The 26,529-nt window shown below is 39.2% G+C and overlaps 1 protein-coding gene and 1 pseudogene across 1 annotated transcript in view; one reads left to right on the plus strand and one right to left on the minus strand.

Annotated features, from left to right (window-relative positions):
- Window positions 1–26,529, plus strand: part of TANGO6 (transport and golgi organization 6 homolog) — a 191,897-nt gene that overhangs the window by 24,244 nt on the left and 141,124 nt on the right. The window contains exons 5-7 of the mRNA XM_043599515.1: window positions 3,149–3,285; window positions 6,097–6,259; window positions 11,826–11,908. Of these exons, the coding sequence (XP_043455450.1) occupies window positions 3,149–3,285; window positions 6,097–6,259; window positions 11,826–11,908 (383 nt within the window). The remainder of the gene's footprint in view (window positions 1–3,148; window positions 3,286–6,096; window positions 6,260–11,825; window positions 11,909–26,529) is intronic.
- On the minus strand, window positions 6,667–8,497 carry LOC122495192 (annotated as a pseudogene).

Here is a 26,529-nt window from a genome sequence, read left to right on the forward strand (position 1 = left end):
GCAGACATTGATAGATTTGGCCTAGAGTGCCTGTAATGTTGCCTCTCCAGTTCTGCTGGCATTGGCTTCTAGGGGCAATGAAGTGAAAAATTATCAGTTACCTTCGAGAAGTTGCCACATGCAAATAGGTCCTTGCATCCTTTTTTCCAAAGAAAAGTTCGAGTTCACCCAAGGCCATGCAAATTGGAGAGCTGCTCTAAGACACTTAGAACCCTATTTTTGCTATGAGCTTTTTTCCCCTCTGCTTATGCTTGTATATATTTTTTGTTATCTATTTAAATCTTGTTTCTTCTCAAAACCGATTTGAAGCAGTTTATATTTACTCACACATTTGCCATTTCTGATGTTCTTCATTTCTTTGTGTAGATCCGAATTTTAATTCAAATTTCCTTCTGCCTGAAGAACTTTAGCATTTTTTGTAGTGCAGATCTGCTGACAGTGAATTCCTGAAAAAGTCTTTATTTCACCTTCCTTTTTGAAAATGTTTTTGGTGTCATCATTGTCTCTGTTCTTTATATGATATATCTTTTTTCCTCTGGTTGCTTTTAAGCTTTTTCTCCTTGTCACTGGTTTTTAGATATTTGATTACAATATTCCTTGGTGTGGGTGATTTTTATCATGTTTCTTCTGCTTCATGTTTCTTGGGCTTATTAGAGGTGAGAATTTATAGTTTTCGTCATATTTGGAAGTTTCTCATTTTCTTCCAATATATTTTTCTATCCTCTCCTCTCTTTTTCTTTTTAACTTTTTTTAAAAGTAAACTCTAACCCCTAACATGGAGCTTAAACTCATGACCCCAGAGATTAAGAGTCACATGCTGTACTAACTGAGCCAACCAGGTGGCCCTCTTTTTGGAATTTGAGTTATACCTAATATTATACTAGGTATAAATAGTATATATTATATATACTATTATATATATATAATGTGTCCTACAAGTTACTGATGCTCTATTTTTTCTTTTTTGTTTTTTTTGTTTGTTTGTTTTTGTTTTTCAGTTTTCTTTCTGTGTAATTTTGGTTAATTTCTATTGCTTTGTGTTCAGCTTTACTGATATTTTCTTTTGTAGGGTCTAATCTGCTGTTAATCCCATCCAGAGTTTTTCATTACAGATATTTTCTTTCTTTCTTTCTTTCTTTCTTTCTTTCTTTCTTTCTTTCTTTCTTTCTTTTTTTAAGTTTATTCATTCTGAGAGAGAGAGAGAGTACAGGTAAGAGCAGAGAGAGAGGAGAGAGAGAATCCCAATCAGGCTCTGCACTGTGCTGTTAGCACAGAGCCCAGCATGGGGCTTGAATCCACGAACCGTGAGATCATGACCTGAGCCAAAATCAAGAGTTGGAGGCTTAACCGAATGAGCCACCCAGGCACCCCGTATTTTCTTTTTCATTAATAGAGGTTCAATATTAGTCTTTTTAAATATCTTCCATTTATTTCATCATCATGATCATTCTTTACCTTTTTGAAAATAGGGAATGCATTTATACTAGCTGTTTTAGTGTTTTTGTTTCCTAATGTTGTCATCTCTGTTTTAATGGGTCTGTTTCTATGATAGGTCCTCCGATTATGGTTCATACTTTCTTGCTTCTTTGCAGGCCTGCTAATTTTTTATTATTGAGATGTTATTCACATACCATAAATACACTTTTTTAAAGAGTACATGTCAGTGTTTTTTAGTATATTCACAAAGTTGTACAATCATTATGAAAATATAATTCCAAAACATTTGCACCATCTTCCTCCCCGCAAAACCTTATGCTCATTAGTAATCACTCCCCATTCTTTCCTCCTCCAGCCCCTTGTAAGCACTGATCTAGTTTCTGTCTCAGTGGATCTGCCTATTTTGGATATTTCATCCAAATGGAATCATGCAATATGTGCTCCTTTTTGTTGGACTTCTTTCAGTTAGCATAACATTTTTGAGGTTTATCCATATTGTAGCATGAACAGTCTTTTATTCCTTTTTATGGCTGAATAATATTCCATTGCATGCATGCATATGCCTGGAAATTCTTGAATGGATATTGGAAATGTATTTTATATTGTCGCTTGCTAGATATTGTTGTATTTCTTTGTTAGGCTTTATGCTGGGATGCAGTTGATTTTCTTAGAATCAGTTTGATCCTTTTGATCCTGGCTTTTAAGCTTTGTTACTGTGGGTCTAGAGTAGCCTTTAATCTGAAGTAATTTGGCCGCACTCCTGAGGCATAACCATTCTGAGATTTTACTTGATGCTCTGCATATTTGGAGGCCTTTCCATGCTCACTAGTGGGAACGATATTAGACAGAAAGAAAAGAGAACTGAAACAAACAAACAAACAAACAAACCCCCAAAATAGAGCATCAGCCCTGTGTGAACTCAAGGGATTTTCCCCCTACTTCTTATTGGTGGTTCTTGCCCCAGCCTTGTTTTGTTTTGTTTTGTTTTTTGCACATATGCATAGGTTATAGTCTGCCGAAGGTTTGAAAGAGGACTCCTGTGCAGATCTTTGGAGCTCTCTCTTTACATACCTCCCTTCTGGTATTTTATTCTGAAAATTCTACCTGCCTTGGCCTTCCTAAACTAGGGACTCTAAACTAGGTTTCTTTAACTCAAGATGCCAGACTTTGTTTCGGCTCTGCCTTCCTGTACTGAGGCCTTAAAATTTTCTCTAGATAGTAGGCTAGGGTATTCGTGGGGCTCACCTTGTTTGTTTTTTTCTCTCAGGGGTCAGTGTCCTGGGTCGCCTGTTGTCCAGTGTCTGAAAACCGTTGTTTATATATTTTGTCCAGTTTTCCAATAATTTAAGGTGGTAAGGTAAATCTGGTACCTGTTACTGCATAGCTTTGGTTTAAGGCAGTTTTATTGACATGATGCATATAAAGAGACATCATATCATCATCATCAAATAATAATAATAAAAGTAATAAGCACTGAGAGGAAGCTAGTATTCAAATTATGTGGACAATAACATTACCGTGATCAAGCTGCTACTTTTTCCTCTTAACTTTGCAGAAACCAACATCGAAAGGAAAATGCAGAGGGGTAGATTATCTTATGAAAGAAATAAACAGTTTTCAGTAGAGAAAAAACACTTTTACGCCAGAATTTTAAGGACCACATATGGGGAACTAGTAATGACTTTTTGACATCTCTGTCCATCTCTGACAGCTGGGGCGGCTGGCGGGAGTGATGCAGAGGCAATGGCTGCTGACTGGAAGAAGTGTGACTTGATTGCAAAGATCCTGGCCTCTTGTCCCCAGCAGTCTCTTTCACCAGAGGATTACTATCGAGATATCTGCCCCCAGGTAAACAGTTTTGTTTCTTTTCACTGTTTGAGGATTATCTGCTTATTTATGGAAATGACATTTAATGTTTCTCTAACGTGGAGGTGAAAGCAATGTAATATTTAAGTTTATTGTTCAGTGAGGGGCCTTGCTTTTTTTTTTTTTAAATGTTGATTTATTTATTTTGAGAGAGAAAGAGAATGAGTGGGGGGAGAGGGGCAGAGGGAGAGAATCTTAAGCAGGGCTCCATGCTCAGCACAGAGCCCGACATGGGGCTCAATCATAACCTGGGATCATGACCTGAGCCGAAATCAAGAGTCGGACACTCAAGGGACTGAGCCACCCAGGTGCCCCATCTAATGTGGAGGTGAAAGAAATATAATATTTAAGTTTATTGTTCAGTGAGGGGCCTCGTGAATTAAGTGAATAAACACCTGTGAAAGAGACCCGCCTAATTGTTAGGTTTAAGAACGCCTCACCATTGTTAAATGAGTAGTTCAGCTTGCTCTCAGAGCTGGAATATGAAACTAAAATTTCATTGTGTTCATTATCTTTTCTGTGTAGTTTTAGTTTAAAAAAAAAACTGGTATTAAGTAAACACGGTAAATTAACATGGTATACAGTTTAAAAAGCACATTAAGAGTAAACAGAAAAACAAATCTTCCTCTCATCTCTGTTTTCTAGTCCCTCAGAGGTAGTCACTCTTACCAATTTCTTGTTTATTTTTCAGTGATATTCTGTGTATTAATGTATATACAATTATGTGTCTATGTACGTATATATATTCTAATTTTTATCCAAATGATAACATGCTACACGTAGTTTTTCATTTTGCTTCTCTTAAAAAAATTTTTTTTTAACGTTTTTTATTCATTTTTTTTGCGAGAGAGAGAGAGAGACAGAGCGCAAGCAGGTAAGGGGCAGAGAGAGAGAGGGAGACACAGAATCTGCAGCAGCCTCCAGGCTCTGAGCTGTCAGCACAGATCCGATGTGGGGCTCGAACCCACAAACTGCGAGATCAAGACTTAAGCTGAAGTTAGATGCTTAATCTACTGAGCCACCCAGGCACCCCTTCGTTTTGCTTCTTAACATTGTACCTTGGAGAGGGGCGCCTAGGTGGCTCAGTCGGTTAGGCATCTGACTTCAGCTCAGGTCATGATCTGTCAGTTCATGGGTTTGAGCCCCACACTGGGGTCTCTGTTGTCAGCACAAAGTCTGCTTCAGATCCTCTGTCTCCCTCTCTCTCTGTCCCTCCCCTGATCTTGCAAGCGCTAGCACTCTCTCTCTCTCTCTCTCTCTCTCTCTCAAAAATGAATAAACATTAAACAAAATTAAAAACAAAACACCCCCAATGTACTTAGGAGATAATTTCCTACTGAGTTGCCTCATTCTGTTCATGGGTACATAGTATTTCACCATATTAATGTACCATAATTTATTTAACCAGCCTCCCATTAATGGACGTTGAGTTGTTTCCATTCTTTTGCTACTACCAACCATGCTACAGTTAATATCTATAGATTTTTTACACATGCAAATATTGTCATAGGAAAAATCCCTAGAATTGAAATGATTGGTTCAAGGGGTATGTGCATTTAAATTTTTGACTGATACTGTTTATGTATCTGTTTTCCCACACCTTTGCTTACCCAATGTGTTACAAGAATTTCCTTTTTTTTGCTAATCTTATATATGGAAAATGTGGAAGGAGTTTGCTTAATCAGTATTCCCCACACCTTTTGGAGTGAAGGTCATTCAGTTGTTATACTTATCTTAAGGGTTCTCATGGGTAGGCATGCATGAGAACAAAATATCACAATGCAAAGATCTTATATTGAAAAATACTAAATATAAATCTTCCTACAGAAAAAAGTTAGCATTTGCAATGATGAGTAAGTATTTTCTGAATCTAGTAGTTACAGTTTTGGTTCATAACAAAATGATGAAACAAGTCACAGGTTTCATGCGTGCTGAGTCTCTCTCTGGAACTGTCAAAGGTCACATACAATTTTTGGACAGAAGATACTCCTGTCTGCAAAAAAATGCAAGACTCACTTTTAAGTCAGGAAGAGAAATGCACGTCTTATTGGCTGTTTATACTAGGGTGAACCACTTATAGGCACAGGAGATCTATGTTTATCTTTGAGAATAAAATAGACTCCTTTCTGGGATAGTTCCGGCATGACAGGCTCTTCATATCCTAAATATATTTATATGCCTCGATCCAGAAATTTCATTTGGTCATGCTACTTATAATAGCAAAAAAAATTTTTTTAAGTTTTTTATTTTAATTCCAGTATAGTTAACAGTGTTATAGTAGTTTTAGGTGTACTATGACAGCAAAATTTTGAGAGAAAACTCAATGTCTGGATATTAGGGAATAATTTAATAAATTCTTACATACAGCTTAAATATAATATTTTTGAGGAATTTACAATATGAGAAGATTTCAACAATATGTAAAACTGAATATTAAGTGAGGTCTTAATAATTAAAAAGAAAAAAATTATACAGAAATATCCCGGCAAAAATATCCTGGCATAAATGTTTTAGTGATTTAGGATGATTTTTCTTCCTAAAACTTTATTTTTAAAATTTTCTATAATGAACATCTATTTTATAAATTTGATAACATTATTTAGTAGAAGCATGGCCTCTTCGGTTCTCACACCGCTGATACTGGGTTGTTAAATTAAAAAAAAAATTCTGTTGAATCAGTATTATTGCAGTAAGTTGGTTTTTTGGCTTAAAGAAGTACCGCTTTCTCTTTATTTAAATGTAATAGTCCTTGCAAAGAGTCTTGTATTTATCTTTATGTGCTTTTTCTCGTAGATTCTAGATTTATTTCACTTTCAAGATAAATTGACAGCGCGACAATTTCAGAGAGTTGCTACCACTACCTTTATAACCATGTCGAGAGAACGCCCACAATTGGCTTCGAAGTATTTGCTTGAACCGGTGCTAGCCCCCCTCCACCGATGTTTAAACACCGCAGGTAAAGGGGGAAGTCTGGTGGCTGTGTTCCTCTCAGGGATCTTCCTCAGCGTTTCAGATTTCAGTGACTGAAGTCTGTCATACTTCATTGTCTCCAGTTTTGCTTTCTTTTCTCCCCAACTTTTTATTTTGAAAGATCCACCTCATGTGAATTCCAAGAAAAGTACCTTGAAGCACTCCTGTACGCTTTACCTGGATTGCCCAGCTGCTCATATTCTGGCCACATTCGCTTTTATCTTTCTCTCTTTTTATAACATGTACATCAGCGCTTGTTAGTTGCAGACGTCATTTGATATACAGACTTGATTCAAATTTCTCTAATTGTCTCAAGAATTTCCTTTGTAGTTATTTTTTCGTTCAAGTCTAGATTCTAGTGAAGACTCCTACATTGCATTTACTTATATCTTTTTAGTTTCCATTAATGTAGAATAGTTCCCTAGCCTTTTGTTTGTTTTTCACCATGATGTTTTTTTCCCCAGATGAATACACTTCCTTTATCAAGAGTGACAAACTGAAACAAAACCGTAAAACCCCAAACATGTAAAAACCCATGGTGTTAGAAGGACAAACTCAGTTCATTCAAATTCAAGCTCATCTGGACCCTGGTCACAAACCTCAGTGAGGTGCATGTGAACACCAAGTTAGGGAGAGGACAGGAGTGAGGCCAAGAGAAAGGGTGTGAAGGGGCCCCCATAGGTTCCCTAGGGATCACCCTCAAAGTGGTACCTCCACCTTCCCAGAGATAGTGAAGACCTACCGGGCCCTAACCTTTTGACCACCCCAACCCCTGGCCAGGGTGTTTAAGGCCAGTCCCAAATGATTCTACCCTCCCTTGCTCCATCCTCACTTGCTCAGGCTTTCAACCTCACTCTTCTCCTCCTGTATACTTTTCTCTGTGAATAGTAGTAAGTTAGGGTATTGTTTGAGTCACAGTGAGGCTGGGGGCCAAGGGAGACAGGGTGGAGACGAGGTGAAGAGAGGAGAAAAAGGTCTGTCCAAGGATCCCTCTCTTCATGGGATCCCAAAGTGTACATCCAGCTCCTCTTTTTAAAAAAAAATGTTTCTTTAATGTTTATTTATTTTGAGAGAGAGAGAGAGAGCGTGAGCAGGGGAGGGGCAGAGAGAGGGAGAGAGAATCCCAAGCAGGCTCCGACTCGGGGCTCAAACTCACAAACCGTGAGATCATGACCTGAACTGAAATAAAGAGTCGGATGCTCAACTGACTGAGCCCCCCAGGCGCCCCCCAGCTCCTCTTTTGCAACCACTCAGATCTGAGAAAGTGCACTGTAGGCACCAGCAGCTGTAAGTCGGAGAAGGGATGGGCTCGCCGGCCGGCACTTGTTGGGGCTGGCTGGCATGAGAGGACAGCGGCAGCTGTATTTTCCCGCGGGTCAGGCTGCTGCTCAGCACAGCCAGGTGGGCGCTGAACTGCCTGCCAGCTCCATGTGCTGGTGCTGCTGTTCGCCCTGGGAGGCCCCGGGAGCCCTCAGCAGGCTCGGTGACGTTGCCGGCTGTGTTAGCTGGGACGGACGGGACGAGAGCGGGGCCCGCTCGTCAGTGTGAGCCGAAGGCAGGCTGTGGGAACTGGGTTCAGCTCCGTCGGGGGCTTGGGCAGGGGGGCTGCTAGGGTCCAGCAGCAGCCTCTGCCCCTCTCCGTCCTGGTCCCAGTCCTTGTTCTCGCTGCTGTAGCGGCACCCCAGGGCTGGGGTCAGGCTGGGCGCTCAGACCACGCCGAGGAGGGAAGGCATCCATCCTTACCATGGCATTTTTGAAGAGCCTCGGTTACAAAACGTTCTGCAATTTGTATTTGTCTAATTGTTTCCTCATGATTAGATCCAGGGTAAACATTTCAGCAGCAATATTCCATAGGATGACTATTTTTTCTCAGTCTCCATTAGATTAGGGGGCACATGTAATCAGTTTATCCCATTCTGGTGATATTAAATTTGATCATTTCATTAGTAGCCTGATTTCTCCATTGTTAACATATCTTTCTCTGTAATTAATAAGTAATCTGTGGGATGATAATCTGAGACTGTGTGCCCTGTTTCCTGTTAAGTCTTTCATGCTGTGGTTTGGTATCCATTGATGATTCTTGCCAGTAAAATGGTTCCTTTCTTTGTTATTTGAATTTGTTAGGTTGCTATTCTTCTATAAAGAAGAGCTTTTCTTTCTCCTTGCCTCATCCCTTTTTTTAAGTTTTTTTTTTTAAGATTTTATTCAGTGAGTTACCCAACATTCTTGTCATTCATTTTTAAAAAAATATTTATTTATTTATTTTGAGAGACAGTGCATGCACAAGAGCAGGGGCGGGGCAGAGAGAGAGGGAGAGAGAGAATCCCAAGCAGGCTCTGCGCTGTCACTGCAAACCAGCGAGATCATGACCTGGGCCAAAGTCCAGAGTCGGCCACTTAACCGACTGAGCCACCCAGCCTCCCCTCTTATCACTCATTTTGATGCTCAGATTTTCCCACATTTGGCTGGTGGGTTTAGTTCTGTTTTAATGTCTTAGAAGATTGACTTTGCACCAACTCATCACCTGCCTTAGTATGTTTTTATACTTTACTGAATTTTTCCCCCACAGTTTACTGAATTTAATGCTTGGATGCAGAATATTATTTCAACATTCTTTGTTAAAAAAAAAACAAACAAAACAAAAAACCTTTCTAGATAGTAGTTGCTAAGGTTTTAAATGAAGAAAAAGTTTGATGTTATGGTTAAACCAAATTTAGTTCTATGTAGACTTTTTTAAGAAGTCATCTGTAGTAAACATTTCCTGGGTGTGTGTAGTGGGGGTGAGGTGGGCAGGGATAAAGAAAGTCTAATTTTGGTGCATAGTAAAACTTCACCAAATTGAACCTGGTGAAGTGAAATTTTTGATTATTCAGATGTGATAAACGTTATATATATCTACACACATGTATACACATGTATACATGTGTGTATATATATATATATATATATATATATATATATATTTTTTTTTTTTTTTTTTTGGTGTCCATGGATTGGCCTGAACTAAACATGGTATTTGAGTAAATAGTTTAAATTTCTTTACATATTTGATAGAAACCTAGTCTAGATCCAGTATATGCTTCAACAAATCGCTCAAGGGTGCCTCAATCAGTGGAGTGTCCAACCCTTGATTTCAGCTCAGGTCATGATCCCAGGGTTGTGGGATTGAGTCCTGCCTTGCGCTCTGCACTAAGTGTGAGGCCTGCTTGGGATTCTCTCTCTGTCTCCCTTTGTCCCTCTCCCCTACTTGCGTGCTCTCTCTCTAACTTCATGTATTAAGAGTGTACCTCATTACTAATCTATTCTCTTGTCTAATACCTAATCTATGAATTAGGTATTGTAGTCTGAGGCAGTGATCCTCATAGTGTGGTCCCAGGACCAGCAACATCAGCATCACCTGGTAATTTATTGGAAATGCAACTTCTTGGGCTCTCCTCAGACCTACTGAATCAGAAATGCTGGTGTGGGTCCCAACAATCTGTGTTTTAACAGGCCCTTCTGGGTAATTCAGGTGTGTGTTCAAGTTTGAACACTGGTCTAAGAGCACTGTTCTTAGGATAAGTAGATCCATTCCATTTGTGGATCAATTATTATTGTCCTGGACATTGTTCATTCCTATTGGACATCTATTTGCCAGACATTTCTTCATATGTTAGGTTATATTCGTAACACCAGCTACATGTTTTGCATTGACAGTGTCTGGATAACAAAAAGGGTGTATGATAGTCTGACTGGTTTTATATAGACATCCCCATCATTGCCACTGGGGGAAAATAAAACCTAAAATATAGGCTTTCTTATTTTGTTTTTCATATTGTATCACATTTTTAAGACTATGTGACAATTATGATAAATTACCATATTTTATCAATTCTAAGGTGCACATGTTTTTAACATAAAAAAGCTTTAATTTTGGGGGGTCTTCTGGCTGGCTCAGTCAGTAGAGCATCCAACTCTTGATCGCAGGGCTGTGAGTTCAAGCCCCACATTGGGCATGGAGCCTACTTAAAAAACAAACAAAAAAAAATACCCCAAAACAAAAAACTTGAATTTTGGAAATATTTTTCACATTTTAACAATTCTGATATCGAGTGTATCTCACAATTATTGTTGGCCAGGTAGCAATCATGGCATTATCTGTGCCTGCAAATGAGCATTAAAACTCATAGAATGGATGTCAGTGACTTAGGAAAAAACTGTGAAGACAACAGTAGAGTGGTGACCTTTTTTTTTTTTTAAGAAAATGTTTGTATTTATTTTTGAGAGAAAGAGAGAGACAGAACATGAGCGGGGGAGAGGCAGAGAGAGAAGGAGACACAGAATCTGAAGCTGTCAGCACACAGCCTGATGTGAGGCTTGAACCCATGAACCATGAGATCATAACCTGAGCTGAAGTCAGACACCTAACTGACTGAGCCACCCAGGTTCCCCTAGAGTGGTGAACTTTTAAGAAATTTCACATCAGGGACACTTGGGTGGCTCAGTTGGTTAAGCGTCCAACTCTTGGTTTCAGCTCAGATCATGATCTCATGGTTGGTGAGTTCAAGCCCCACATTGGGATCCGTGCTGTCAGCACAGAACCTGCTTAGGATTCTCTCTTTCTCCCCTCTCTCTGCCCCTCCCCAACTCATTCTTTCAAAAATAAATACAGTTTAAAAAAAAAAAAAGAAATTTCACATCACCTACACTCTTGGTGGCACAGAGTTCAGTGTATTATGGCAATATGTGGATATCAGTAATGGTGTCGAAATGTTTCAGAAGAGTTGGACTTTTTAAATGTGAAGTGTTCAGAATTTCTTATTCTGTTTATCCCAATTATATAGCTTATATAAGGAATGATATTTAATAAAATTGTATGTCTAAATAAATCTAAAAGAGCTCTCAATACTTTTTTTATAAAGTTTTTAAGTCTTAATTCCATGTAGCTAACATGCAGTATTGTATTAAGTTTTGGGTGTACAAATACTGATTGAACAATTCTATACATTATTCAGTGCTGATCACGATAAGTGTACTGTTTAATCACCATCACCTATTTCACACATTCCCCACTGACCTCCCCTCTTTTAATCCTTTTTATAAAATCTATTTTAAAACTTTTTTTTAACATTTTATTTTTGAGTAACCTGTACACACAACACAGGGCTTGCCGAACTCAACCCAACGATCAAGAGTCCTATGCTCCACCAACTGAGCCAGCCAGGCACCCTGTTTTCACCTCCACGTAACCATTGACTGTCATTTTCATTTAATTTAATCCCTAATTTTTCATTCATTAAATTTACAAGTAAAATTTCAAGTCATAATGTTTCATAAGTTACTTGCTTTCTTCTTTCTTGTGATATATAAAATAACAACGAATGTTTATAATCATTGGCATCATAGATTTCATGAAATACTGTATTTGGTGTTGTATTGTACATTGGTAATCATGTTGAATCTCTAATTGTAGGTGTTACTTACAGAACTATCTAGCAACACTTTCTTCCTTAAGTCCTGAGCTCTATTCAATGAGGCACTGAATATGGGTAATTTTGTTTTTTGTTCTCTAGAGATTCCAGAGAGTGGCATGGCTCCAGGGACCATTTTGGTAACAGAAGAGGAACTTAGTAGATGTATTGAGGATGTATTTAAGGTTGGTAATTTGAGTCACTAATGTTTCTAGATAACATTTACACATAGTCTTTTAAAATAGTTTTGCCTTTCTGGGGTGCCTGGGTGTCTCAGTTGGTTAAGCCTCCAACTTCGGCCCAGGTCATGATCTGGCAGTTTGTGGGTTTGAGCCCCGCGTCAGGCTCTGTGCTGACAGCTCAGATCCTGGAGCCTGCTTCAGATTCTGTGTCTCCCTCTCTCCCTAGCCCTCCACTGCTCACACTCTGTCTCTCTCTGTCTCTCAAAAATAATAAATAAACATTCAAAAAATGTTAATTCCAAACTATCATGATTTTTTCACTTTGAAAACCGGAAAATATAAGCTGTTAGTAAAAAAGCTGATACGTTTTGAAACTGTCAATTTCATCATTTACTCTGCATGTTAAACAGTTTAGATTCTCTAACTGGCACATACCACTGATGAAAGCATGTCTTTTGAAGAAATTGACAGTGGCATTTGCAGTGCTATAGGCTTCCAAAAGTGTATGAGAATATTGAGTCTACTTTATATCTTTCTAAAGTAATCACCGTCATATACAAGTAAGTCTGAATAAGTGAATCTTGCAAATGACTACCTAAATATATTACTGAAGTGAAAAAAAAATGTATGTTCTCTATGATTACAGTCTTATAAATATATATGAAACATATATTTTTAGACAAAAAATGAAATCCATTGCGTTAGGGCCAGATGGAGCTGGGATAAATATTCTTTCTTAAGGTTTATTTCAATAAATTTATAATAGTATTTTACTATGAAAAATATCCACGCTAGTAAATAGCTTTCAAAATTATTTTCCATGTAAAAAGGTCCAGCTGCTTTGGAAAATAATTTGGCAGTTCCTCAAAACATTAAACATGGAATTACTATTTGACACAGTAATTCCATTCTTAGGTATATACCTAAGAGAAATGAGAACATGTTCAGACAAAAATCTGTGCACAAATGTTCATCACGGCATTATTCATAATAGCCCAAACGTGGAAGTCACCCAAATGTTTATCAACTGATAAATAGATACACAAATGTGATATATGCATATAACGGAATATTTTTTAGCCATAAAAATGAATGAAGTATGGACACATGCCACAACGCAAACATTTAAAAGTAACAAATTTTAAACTTTAATAGAAACCAGAAAAAAAAAGACCACACATTGTATGATTCCATTTATGTAGAATATTAAGACTGGGCAAATTCATAGAGACAGAAAGTAGATTAGTGGTTGCTAGGGGCTGGAGCTGGAAAGTTAGGAGTGTCTGCTAATGGGTATCGGATTTCTTTGTGAGGTAAGGAAAATGTTTTGGAATTAGACAGTGGTGATAGTTATACAGTCTTGTGAATATACTAAAAGCCACGTGTACATTTCAAGAGTGAATTTTTTTTTAATGTTTATTTATTTTTGAGAGAAAGACAGAGTATGAGCAGGGGAGGGGCAGAGAGAGAGGGAGACACAGAATCAGAAGCAGGTTCTAAGCTCTGAGCTGTGAGCACAGAGCCTGATGTGGGGCTTGAACTCACGAACCATGAGATCATGACCTGAGCTGAAGTTGGATGCTTAACCGACTGAGCCACCCAGACACCCCTTAAGAATGAATTTTATGGCATGTAAATTACTTATCAATAATTTTAAAAATTATACTCCACATTTCTCATTTCTTTTCTATGGCAATAAATTAAGCATTTTAGAGAAAGTGTTTAGCTTTTTATGAAATAATTCAAACAGATAAAAAATGCAGAGTAAAACACTCATGTACCCACCACTCAGCTTAAGAAATTAAACATTACCAGTTCAGTTGAAATCTTCTATCTACCTATCCCTGGTCACATTTCCATGGCTTCCCATCTAAAGGTACATTGTGGTTTTAGTTAACAGTTCTCTTATTACTAGTGAGTTGAACATCTTTTCGTGTTCTAGGTTTATTCATATTTTTTCTTCTGTAAACTGCCTATTCACGTTTTGTCCGTTTTAAAAATTGCCTCTTCAAAATTTTTTTAGAATAAATCTTTTTTTTTAAGTTTATTTATTTTGAGAGAGACAGAGGCAGCATGAGTCAGAGAGAGGCAGAGAGAGAGGGAGAGAGAATTACAAGTTAGCTCCACACTGCCAGCGCAGAGCTCCACTCAGGGCTCAAACCACAAATCCACGAGATCATGATCTGAGCTGAAACCAAGAGTCGGATGCTTAACTGACTGAGCCACCAGGGCGCCTCTAGAATAAATCTTTTTTTATAAAACAACTTTATTGAGATATACTTTACAGACCATAAAATAATGTTTTAAGTATGCAAGTCAATGATTTTTAGTAAGTTTACAGAGTTGTGAAACTAATACATTACAATTTTAGAACATTTCCATTACCCTAAAAAGGTCCCTGTGCCTATTTATAGTCACTCCTTGTTCCCACCCTTAGCCCCAGGCAACCACTAATCTGTCTACCTCTATGGATTTGCCTTTATGGCTATTTCATGGGAAGGAACCATGCAACATGTGATCTTCTGTGGTGGACTTCTCTCTCTTAGTATGATGTTTTGTGTGTGTGTGTGTGGGGGGGTGTTTCCATGTTTTGTTTTTTTTCAAAGTAATCACTTTGCCCAACATGGGGCTCCAACTCATGACCCTGAGATCAAGAGTCACGGACTGTTGGTCAAGTGTACCGACTGGGCCAGCCAGGCACCCTCTCTTAGCATAATGTTTTGGAGGTTTATCCAGGTTGTTGAATATATCAATATTTTGTCCCTTTTAATTGTTAAGTAATATTCCATGGTATGAATATACCACATTTGGTTTATTTGTTCATCAGTTGATGGACATTTGGCTGTAAAGTAGATCTTTCTTTCTTCAAACAGCTTTGTGAGTTGTAATTCACATACTATACAGTTTACCCATTTAAAGTGTGCAAATCAGGACACCTGTCTGGCGCAGTCAGTAGAGCATGCACCTCTTGATCTTGGGAGTTCAAGTTCAAGTGCCACACTGATTGTGGAGCTTACCTTAAAAAAAAAAGTATGCATATCAATGGCTTTTTAGCATAATCTAAGGCTTGCATATTAGAAGTATATTCTAATACTTCATTACCCAAAAAGAAATCCCACACTATACCCAAAACTCTTTACCACCCTTTTTTCCATTCTCCCTACTCCTAACCCCTCCAACCTCCAACCCGAGTCAACCACTAATCTGCTTTCTCTTTCTATAGATTTGCCTATTCTGGACATTGCATATAAATGGAATTATACACTATATGGTCTTTTGTGATTGGCTTCTTTTACTTAGCATGATGTTTTTAAGGTTTATATTAAGCACAAAGCAGGACCTCATTCTTTTTTTTAAGATTTCTTTTATTTTTTAGTAATCTCTATACCCAACATGGGGCTCAAACTCACAACCCCAAGATCAAAAGTTGCATGCTCTACTGACTGAGCCAATCAGATGCCCAAAGACTTGATTTCTTCTTATTGCTGAATAATATCCTATTGTAGATATAGACTCTATTTTGTAATCCATTCATCCTTTGATATATATTTGGGTTGTTTTTACATTTTAGCTATTATGATTAATGCTGCTATGGACATTTGTGTACAAGTCTTTGTGCATACATATGTTTTCATTTTCCTGGGTATATACCTAAGAGTAGAATTGCTAGAGGGGCGCCTGGGTGACTCAGTCAGTTGAGCGTCCGACTTCGGCTCAGGTCATGATCTCACGGCTCGTGAGTTCGAGCCCCGCGTCAGGCTCTGTGCTGACAGCTCGGAGCCTGGAGCCTGCTTCCAATTCTGTGTCTCCCTCTCTCTCTGCCCCTAACCCACTCGCATTCTGTGTCTGTCTCTCTCAAAAATAAATAAACATTAAAAAAAATTAAAAAAAAAAGAGTAGAATTGCTAGATCTTATGGTAACTCTGTGTTTAACCATTTGAAGAACTGCCAAAGTGGCTGCACCAGTTTACATTCCTACTAGCAGTAAGTGACGGTGTAGAGTAAGCCTTAAGTCGTATTCTTTCAGATAAGAAGGCAGATGATTGGGGGGGGGGGGTTGTTTTTGTTTTGTTTTTGCCTCAGCAAAGTGTTATTGATTTAAGTAATCTCTACACCCAACGTGAGGCTCAAACTCAAGACCCCAAGAATGAGAGTCACACATTCTTCCAACTGAGCCAGCCAGGTGTCCCTGTTTTCTTTTGTTTTAAACTTAATGTATGATATTCATGATTTGTAGGTATAGAATTCACGCTTAAAAATTCAAAACTCGTTCTGTTCAACACTCAACTTTTTACTAAAGTAAGCTGTTTCGTTTAATTTCACTATTAAATAAAAGGGACCTGGCATACAAATATAGCATCAGATTGTTTATAGATAAAACCTAACTTAGTGACTATAATGCTGTTTTTTTTTAATGCCTCATTTAGAGACTTATGAAAAGAAAGTTTTTATATCCTGTTCTACATATTCATAGGTAAGGACATTTTTGATTGTAGAAAAATAAGAAATTATATAGAACAGTGTAGAAAGCAAATGTTCTGAATTAGAGAACAAGGCCCAGCTAACTCTCAGAAAGGTTGTCTTCAGTCACACACCATCTGAGGAATATCATGATGAAAACTGTTAAGTGGTGGGTGTGGAATGTCAGAAAGACTTGAAAGTGGTGTCAGGGGTAGAACTTAATTGTGACTACACTCTGGTACAAACCCCTCATAGTATTTCTGGGAAGTAAAAAAAAAAAATTGCTTTTAGAGGAAAAAGAAAGCAAATCAGCTTCTTTCTGGCAAGTGAATTAGCGTCTAAAAAATGGAGAGATCCAGAAACAGTGAATCCTGCCATTGTTCCTATTCTTGCTCCCCAAAAAAGGGGGAGGGAAAAAAACCCTCCTAATTTGGTGAACAGTTTGGTGAATTTAAAACCTCCTGGAGAGGCAAGCAAAACATTAGTTGGCTGTAAACACTTGATTATGCACAAAAGATTGGGGCGGTTATGAAAGCAGGAAGGGGTGCGGAAGGGTAATTATTCTCCCTACAAGGGTTTGGCAGCTCAGCTGCACTGGGAAAACAGAGGAAATGTGTATGTTGGGGGGAAATGGTAAACACTGTGTAAAGTTTAGCAACAAAGGCTGTGTTGTCTTTATTAACTTTCTGCTAATACTAAATTACAGAGCACAGCTCAAAGGCAGGAAACAAGGAAAACATCTGGGATAGTTGAATGATCCAGCAGCTCACTGGGTAGCAAGAGGGTACAAGAGGGTGTTTAATTTTAGAGAGGCACTTGGGAACATGTCCAGCTCTGGTTTTCTCTCTCTTTTTCTTTTCTTTTTAACAGATTTACTGGGATATAATTCACATACGCCACAATTCACACATTTAAAGTGTTCAACTCAGTGCTTTTAGTGTAGTCACAGGGTTGTGCAACCATCACCACAAATCTGACTTTAGAAAATTATTGTCCCCCTAAAAGGACCCCATACCCATTACCCATCCCCGTCCCCATTCACTCTCCCTTTTCCCAATTTTATTTTATTTATTTATTAAAAAAAAATTTTAATGTTTCTTTATTTTTGAGAGAGAGAGACAGAGACAGAGCGTGAGTGGAGGAGGGGCAGAGAGAGAGGGAGACAGAATCTGAGGTAGGCTCCAGGCTCCGAGCTGTCAGCGCAGAGTCTGACTCAGAGCTTGAACCCACAAACCACGAGATCATGACCTGAGCCAAAGTTGGATGCTTTACTGACTGAGCCACGCAGGTGCCCCTCCCTTCTCCTAATTAAAAAAAAAAAAAAAAGTTTATTTATTTATTTTGAGAGAGAGCACGTGTGAGTGGGGGAGGGGCAGAGAATGAGGGAGAGAGAGAGAATCCCAAGCTGATGGCGCAGAGCCTGATGTGGGGCTTGAACCCATGAACTGTGAGATCACAACCTGAGCCCAAGTCAAGAGTGAGACATTTAGCCGATTGAGCCACCCAGGCACCCCCCCTTCTTCTAATTTTGTCCCCAAACCTTAGGCAACCACTAAAATGGACTTGCTGTCTCTGTAGACTTGCCTATTATGGATATTTCATATAAAAGGACTTATGTAATATGTGGTCTTTTGTAGCTGACTTTTCACCAGCAGGATGTTTTTAGGATTCATCCATGTTGTTGCATAGAGCAGTATTTCATTCTGCCTAACGGTATTCTATTCTAGGGATATGTTGCATTTTGTCAGTTGATAGGAATTTTTGTTGTTTCCACATTTTGGCTCTTGTAAACAATGCTACTACAGACATTCATGTACAAGTTTTTGTGTGGACATGTGTTTTCATTTCTCTTGGGTATATAGCGAGGAGTGAAATCGCTGGACCTTATGATGACATTGTGTTCAACTTTTAGGGGTACTGTCAGATTGTTCTCCAAAGTGGCAGCACCATTTACATTCCCATCAGCAGAGTGTGAGAATTCCAGTTTATCCAGTTTATCCACAGTGGCCAACACTACCACTACCATTTCTCTTTCTCCTCCTCCTCCTCCTCCTCCTCCTCCTCCTCCTTCTCCTCCTCCTCCCCCTCCTCCTCCTCCTTCTCCTCTCCCTGCCCTCCCCTTTTCCTCCATTATTATAGCCTTGCTGGTGGGAGTATCTTATTGTGGGTTTGCTCTTCGCCCATTTTTATTTTTATTTATTTTTTTTAAAGATTTTATTTTTAAGTAATCTCTATACCCAACATGGTGCTGAAACTCACCCTGAGATCAAGGGTCACATGCTCTACCTACCAATGGCTCTCCCCAAAGAAATCTTCCTCAGCAGTCTCTTCTTGGTCTCTGCACATTTGTTCCTTCTCTACTCTCTTTCTGAATGGAAAGTTTTTATAGTCCTGCTCTCGTTTTAGTCTGGTATCTTCTGTTGGAGTTTTAAGTCTATTTTATCTTAGTGCCTCAGTCGATGTTTCCAACTGAATGTCCTGTGTCACCTGTATCATAATAGGTGCCCATCTGGCTGCCATCTTGATACCTAGCTGCAGAGCCCCTTAGTTCCTCAGAGCCAATTTCCTCTTTACTTTATACACAATCCAGATCCGATTGGTTTTCTGATTAGGACCATAGTGGAATTAGAAGTAAAAAATTAGAAGTTAGTTAGACTAAGGCATGCTGACGAGAGAGTGCCAGCGGAGAGGATCAAGAAAGGAGACAGAAAAAGTACTCCAAAAGGGCATAATAGTTTGAAAAACAAAGTATGTTGGGACTGCTATGTTTAGTATACTTCGTTTAAGGAGGCAAGGATTGCATCTCCTCCATTTAAAAAATACTTTCTTCTGAAAGAGGTAAAATATAAATACATTTTGGTATTTAAAGAAATAAGTCCTCAGCTTGCTGAATGAAAATGTGGCAGGGGCAATTATAAGAGAAGGCCTTTCTTTGCTTGCATCCTTTACATACAGCATGGAGTGGAGCAGTGTGGCTCTGGTGGGCCAGGTGGAAAGGTCTCAACAAAACAGGTGTACACAGAGATGCTCACTGAACTGAAACTTTGGCATAGCCACTTGTACTTCTGCATAAATAATTCTCGTCGTTACTATGTGTGTACCTTACATCTGGTAAAATGATTTAAGCCAAAAAAGAGATTTGCAGCTCAAATAACTTTTTTTTTTAATTTTTTTTTAATGTTTATTTATTTTTGAGAGACAGAGAGAGACAGAATGCAAGCAGGGGAGGGGCAGAGAGAGAGGCACGCACAGAATCCAAAGCAGGCTCCCAGCCCTGAGCTGCCAGCACAGAGCCCGATGCGGGGCTTGAACCCAGAAACCGTGAGATCATGACCTGAGCTGAAGTCAGATGCTTAACCAACTGAGCCACCCAGGCACCCTGCAGCTCAAATAACTTTTAGTCCAATGGCTTCCTATTCTGTCTCCATATTTTTTTTTAATGTTTATTTATTTGTTTTGAGAGGCGTGTAGGGGCAGAGAGAGAAGGAGAGAGAGGATCCCAAGCAGGCTCTGCACTGTCAATGTGGAGCCTGACATGGGGCTCGATCCCAGAAACCATGAGATCATGACTTGAGCCAAAATTAAGAGTCAGATGCTTAACGGACTGAGCCACCCGGGCACCTCTATTCTGTTTTCTTCTGACTCTGAATGTCAGGGGTCCTAACCCTAGAATACTTAATTTTTTTGTCTTCCCTAGTATGAGAGGGATAAATGTTTTTCTTTAGCCTAGAAAGGTAAAGAGAGGCCTGGGCTGCATAGAGATTGGTTCTGGGTAGGGTAGGATGAGAGAATTATACTTCCTCACGATTTGGACATTTTCTTGCTCTTAAGAGAACCGGCCAGAATCTGATACTAGGTGGGGCCAGGGGTGGGAATGGGGAATGTTTCCTTTTAGTATTCCTCACCATACTTGCTGAGACTCCCTAAGGCAGAAGAAATTTTCGGGCAGGAAAGTCTAGAAGTACCTAATTAGTTTATATTCTTCATTCTCATTTCCATTTTATCTCTCTGTTTCCAGATTCAGGGAATCCCTGACTTTAATTATCCAAGTCTTTTTTCCCCATTTAATCTTAACAAATTTCTAATTAAAGTTACTCTCTCAGATTGGCCAATTGACTCCTCTTTCTGAATAGTTAATTGTTTTTGTAGAGTAAATTGTTATAACAGAATCTTAGAGCTGGAAGGAAATTTAGAAATATTTAATTTCTTTTTTTGTTTGTTTGTTTTTGAAAGGACTGTTTTTTAGAGCAGTTTTTCATTCACAGAAAAATCAAGTAGAAAGTACAGAGTGTTCCCATATATCTCCTGCCCCCACATGTGCTCAGCCTCTCCTACTGTTAACATTTTACATTAAGAGTGGGACATTTGTTACAGTTGATAAGCCTGCATTAGCACGACACTATCACCAAAGTCCATAGTTTACATTAGGGTTCACTGTTGGTGTGGTACAATCTTTGGGTTTGCCAAGTTAATCCCTTATTTTATAGTAAAGGAAACAAACGCCAAAAGATTGTGAAGTTGGGGTGCCTGGCTGGCTCAGTCGGTAGAGCATGCAACTCTTGGTCTCAGGGTTGTGAGTTCAAGCCCCATGTTGGGTGTCGACATTACTAAAAAAAACCCAAAAAACACAAAAGATTGCGAAGTGACTTGTCCTGAATCATACTAGTGAGTGCCAGATCTGGTCCAGGAAGCAGTCCTTTCATTTCCTCTCTTTCTCTCACTCTGTGTTTAGAAAAGCTAATATTTGCCCATGGTACACATTTAAAAAGTGCAAAAGGCTTTGCAGTAAAAAGTTAGTCTTCTCCCACCTATGGCTCTTCCTTAAAGGCAGTCGTTCTTTCGGATATTTCCAACTGTAATTGAACTATGATCTTGAATAACATGCAGAAGACCAAAGGAGGTATTCTTCAAAGCTGTGGGAAATGCAAGTGTTAGACAGTACATTCAGATTCTGTGGGACAGTGTGGTGAAAACCACCTGGCCTTTAGAGTCCAACAGACCTAGTCTGGCTCTAGAGTTGACTATTAGGTGACTTATTTAACACTTGAGTTTCAGGGAAAAAACCAGGTAACTTTTGGTAGGTTCATTGTATTCTTTAGCAAATGATTTGTGCTCAGAAAACTGTCAGTTCTCTTTTGGTTTAAGGAAACTCTTTTTAAAAAGATTATTTTATGCAGTACGCTCTGAAAGCATGCTTAGTGCAAAATCCTATATTAGGTAACTTGGCTTGTCCTTTGCTTCTCACAAGTCTTAATTAAACTCAGTAAGTGCATTAGGAGTTCTGGAACATTACTATCAGAAGGATCCCTGTGATATTTTAGAAGGCAGCATTTGACGAGTTTAATCTTTAACAGGGGTAAAATCAAGTCCCAGCCTGTACTGAATTTCAATGGTAGGATTCAGTCAGCTTGATTTATGTTTCTATTTCCACACGTATACATCCCTATAAAAGATAAGGCCGTAAATTAAGAAGACAGTTCCATTTACAGCAGCATCGGCAAGTATTTAGGAATAAACGTAACATTTGCACAGGGCTGTGTATTTTACAAAGTATTTTAAATGCATTATCTTACCTGGTACTTATGCCAAAAGCTTAACGCTTGCATTATAAATGAGGAAACTGAATCCTAGGGAGGTTTAAATGTCTTATCCGTGTTCACTCACTTAATATGTGATTTGGGGCAATCATATAGGTGTCAGGAACAATATTCATACCCATTTCTGACTCCTGACTTCCTGGTGTTCTTTCAGCTCTACAGTGATCTCTAAGGGATATGCCTAACAATGTAATGGAAGTCTAGTAGATGAGAAATGGAGCATGTGAGGACCGCTTTCAGTTTTGTTTTGCTTTGAATCAGAAACACATGTTTGCTCGTAACACTTTTGACCATTTTGACTCCTCTGGGTTTTTCTGTTCCTTTTTAATTTAAATTTCTAGTCAGTCCTTCCAGAGAAATTCAGTCCTTTAGATATTGAAGATAGGTACTGACTAAGCCCCAACAGTAACATCAAACCTCCTTTTGTTCAGTCTGCTCTCCCTTCCATGGCTGAAGTTCTAGGATTCTTCAGTTAATTAACATTGATTGAATAGCTTCTAGGTGCAGCTTAGACAACAAAAAAGAAAATACAGAGAGCATTGTAATTCCCCCACAAAAATACAGCTTTTGAGAAAATAAAAAGCATTCAGTGTGCTTTATTTATTCTTTCTTTGATTCAGTTAATCAGTCAGAAAAAACATTTTTTTACCAAGTACATACAGAATGCCAGCTACTCTGCTAGGTTTACAAATAACAGAAATGATCAAGAGCCAATTGCTGCCTTCAAGGAGCCCCCAGTCAGGCAAACAAAGAGTTACAAGTAGAATGTGATGGATTGTTAACAGTATCCAGAAACATGTCTTTGTTACTAGGTAAGAGTGATCTCTGAGCTTAGATGAAGGGTTGTAAGGCTTAACCACACCTCTTCTCATGGCTGGATCTGTGATAGAAAGCCAAGATGCATTCAGAAAGGAATGTGGAAATCCCTATAAAGGAATGAGGAAATCCCCAAGCTGCCAGTGGGTCATTGGTACCCGTTTCCTCCACTGATCTATTCTGAGCCATTATGATTTTCATAGATTCATACTGGTCTCTCATTTTGCCCCTCAGTCCTGTCCTACTGGAAGAGCCAAAGATAGACATGGAAGTTGAACTTTTCTTCGAAGCACCATTTCACTTACTCTCAGAGAGGCTTTTCACACCAGAGAATTGAAGATACCTTGAGAGTCTGTCTCTCCTTTCCCTGCTTCAGCTTTCCCACCTCTTGGTATTTTGTTTGGTGATCTCTGGTCGTACAGATATCTCAAGTAACCAGAACATCTTTCACCTAATCAGGATTTCAGCTTTAAATTTCTAATTTCAGAACTTATAGAAGGGAAAGCATGTGGGGAGGATTAGAAATTTTTACATCTTGGTCAGTTTGAGTGTTGGAAAAATTTTCGGGTGGTGCAGGATTGTTTCATGTTTCCCAGCTAGTTGGTTTTCTTTTTAAACCTCTTAATGGCTAAAGTACCAGAAGGATACTGAAGGGAGTGAGCAAATTTGCAGTCAAGTCAGAGGGTGATAGATTTGCCAACCTCCTTATTCCCTAGGTAAGGAAACTGAGACTCAGATAAGTCAATTGATTTGTGATAAGTCTTGCAGCTGGTCAGTGGAAGTATTACAAACAACCCTATGTGAAATATACCCAGTAGGTATACTGCTGAGGAAAGGGAATTTCCACAGGTAGAAATAATACATGCAATATGGGATTGTGTTTCAGAACTTGAACTTCCAAGAGTTCAAGAGCCCCAGATAGCAGGAGACTACGTATGAGCACAGTCCAAGGAAATTCCACAACACCTGATGTGAGAGCAGAGATGCAGGGTAGTAGGGCCCTGTCCTCTGTGGGGCAGGAACAGCCTACTGTTGTGCCCTCACTGCTTCCTCTGTCCATACTGTCACCAGCCTAGTATGAAGGACACTGGGAGGAACTGGCCCTAACAGTTGCTTCCATATATAGTATGACTTTGTTGGAGGACTGTTGTTCTGGTTTTTTTTTCCCTGGAGCAGTTGCTCATTGTCTGTGCTGTCAGCAAGACATCGCTGAATCGGTGCAACCTCCTGTGTCCCTTTATGGGTCACTAAACTCAGATATAACTCAGTGACCTGGGGAGTCCACATGAAGTGGGAAATGACCAGATTCTACTTCGGGAGTATACTGAGAGGGTAAGGTTGGATGTGAGGTCCAGACCAAACCGTTAACCTGCATATGAGTTGAGTGCCAGGCAACAGACTGGAAGGAGGGCGCTGTCCTTGGAAAGGCCATGCTGTGGCCCTGGAGCCCCCCTGGAAGACTCGGTAGAAGACGGCTGTATAATAGAGAAGAGTCTCAGCGGGAGGAAGGGGAGGCGGTGCAGGAGCTCCTGGTGCCACTCAGGAACTCTTCTTGCAGGACTGGAGTTATTAATAGCCTGGCAGGCTGGGGCCTACTGGTTCTGAGGCGAGATGGTTGGGGTAAAGGTGGTGTGGGTTAGGGACTGAAGCAATGCAAACAGGCACAGGGGGAGGTGAGTTTGGGGAGGCCACGAGTACGTGTTTCGTTCTTTTAGAAAATAATATGACATTTACCATTTTAACCATCTTAAAGTATACAATTCGCTGGCATTAAGTGCATTCACAGCGTCACGCAGTCATCATCGCTGTCTAGTTCCAGAACTTTTTCATCACCCCAAATGGAAACACCGTACCCATGAAGCAGTCAGTCAGTCCCCATTTTCCCCTACTCCCACCCCCTTACAACCTTTACTGCTCTCTGTCTCTGGACTGTGCATGGATTTTACGTCAGGCAGACCTTTGTTCACCTTGATTCTGCCATTTACTAACAGAATTCCGTGGCTCCACTAACTTTGCTTCTCTGGGCCCTAGTTTTCCACATTTTTAGAATGGGAATAAAAATGCTTAACCTGCAGGACTCTGGTGAGGATTGATTGTATGTTAAATGTTTAGCTGAATAACCTGGTTTATTCTTGAGTAGACATTGCAGTAAATGGTAGTTATTGTTTGCTTCATAAGAACAGTAACAATGTGGTTCCTTTAAATTGTATACTTCTGTAACAACTGCTTATTCACCAGAAATTCAGGTAACACAACTTAATCATCTATTGTGATAGGTGCTGAAACAGAGAGCTTCACTTTTGCCTTCTAGGCTAGTTGAAGAGGTGAGAGAGAACTATACATTCTCTGTGTTACAAGCTCTAAGTGCTATTGGAATTTATAGGAGGAAAGTCATTAATGGTGGTTAGATGCTTACTAAATATTTGAATTAGTGAATGAATGGATGAATAGTTGAACAGTCAAATAGTTGAACAGGCCTGTGGAAAAGGTAGAATGTTTGAATGGCCCATCTAAAACTTTTCAAAAAACAACAACAACAACAAAGTACTTCCATCAAGGAAGTTAGAGGAAGGTAGCTTTGGGCTCAGTATAAGGAGAAGTTTCCTCTTAATACTGGAAGGGAGATGACAATCTATAAGTGGCAAAAAGAGGCCATTTGAGTTGAGATACCACAGAGAAAACTCTTTGATCGATTTTTTTCTAAATACAAAAGCAGTACTTGTTTCTTCAGGAAAGTATGACAAGAGAACTTAAAACTTGGAGCAATTTATCAATAACAACATATACCCCTGAGAAATGGGCTCGATTGAATTCATGTTAAAATTTTAGGTGCTGTGTCTCAGTCAAGCCAGTAAATAAAGGAGAGTTAACTCCATTTGGGTTTTGTTTTTTGTATAAAAGATGCTGATAAGGAAGGATGGCTCCACAGGGATTACTTCTGGGAACACAGACCACAGACAGAGCCAAACAATAGGCCCTTACGTGATCTGGGGAAATTCTCTCTCTCTCTCTCTCTCTTTTTTTTTACCACTTGTAATTGATGATATCATAATTAGGCCTGCATATTACTGTGAACACTGCCGTACCATGCACCCCACTGAGCTGGGTTTATGGAGATTAGATCATGCACAGGAAGCTGACTCCTTGGTTATCAAGCTCCACAGAGATGCTGGGAGGCTTAAGCAGTGTGAAAAATTAGGGTTGATTTAAAGGGAGAGGATTCTCTGGAAAAGCACAGAGCGTCTTCCAGCTTGTGCCTCCGTGACCTGTAGGATCCCACAAAACAGCAATGATTCCTCCTTCACTTCAACACAACTTAATTAATAAATTAATTGAAACCTGATAGTGCGGACACAGATAATGATGATAAAAGGAGAAAGCTGAGGAACTGACACTCTTGATATGTATTCCCGGAACTATGCCAGCATTTTTATCTTCCAGCTACTGTGTCAAATTCTTTAAACAGTTAGCTTATTAAAATTATAACAGTCTCCTATGGAAAAAAAATGATAACAGTCTCCCAAGGTCAGTTTTATTTTTAAGGATGAGGAATTGGAAGCTTACAGAGGCCCTGATTTACAGAAAGAATGTTGGAAAAAAATAGTGTTTTGCTCTTCTTAATTCTTTAACTTACCTGTTTTGAATTATTATTTTTGTAATTGGTCTCCTTGTTTTATTCTTCCTGTTAGATCACAAGCAATTAAGAGAGAACAACTCTTACTCATTTTTATATTCACTACAGTGCCTAAG

This window comes from Prionailurus bengalensis, chromosome E2, assembly GCF_016509475.1.
Source record: "Prionailurus bengalensis isolate Pbe53 chromosome E2, Fcat_Pben_1.1_paternal_pri, whole genome shotgun sequence".
Classification (NCBI taxonomy): Eukaryota; Metazoa; Chordata; class Mammalia; order Carnivora; family Felidae; genus Prionailurus; species Prionailurus bengalensis.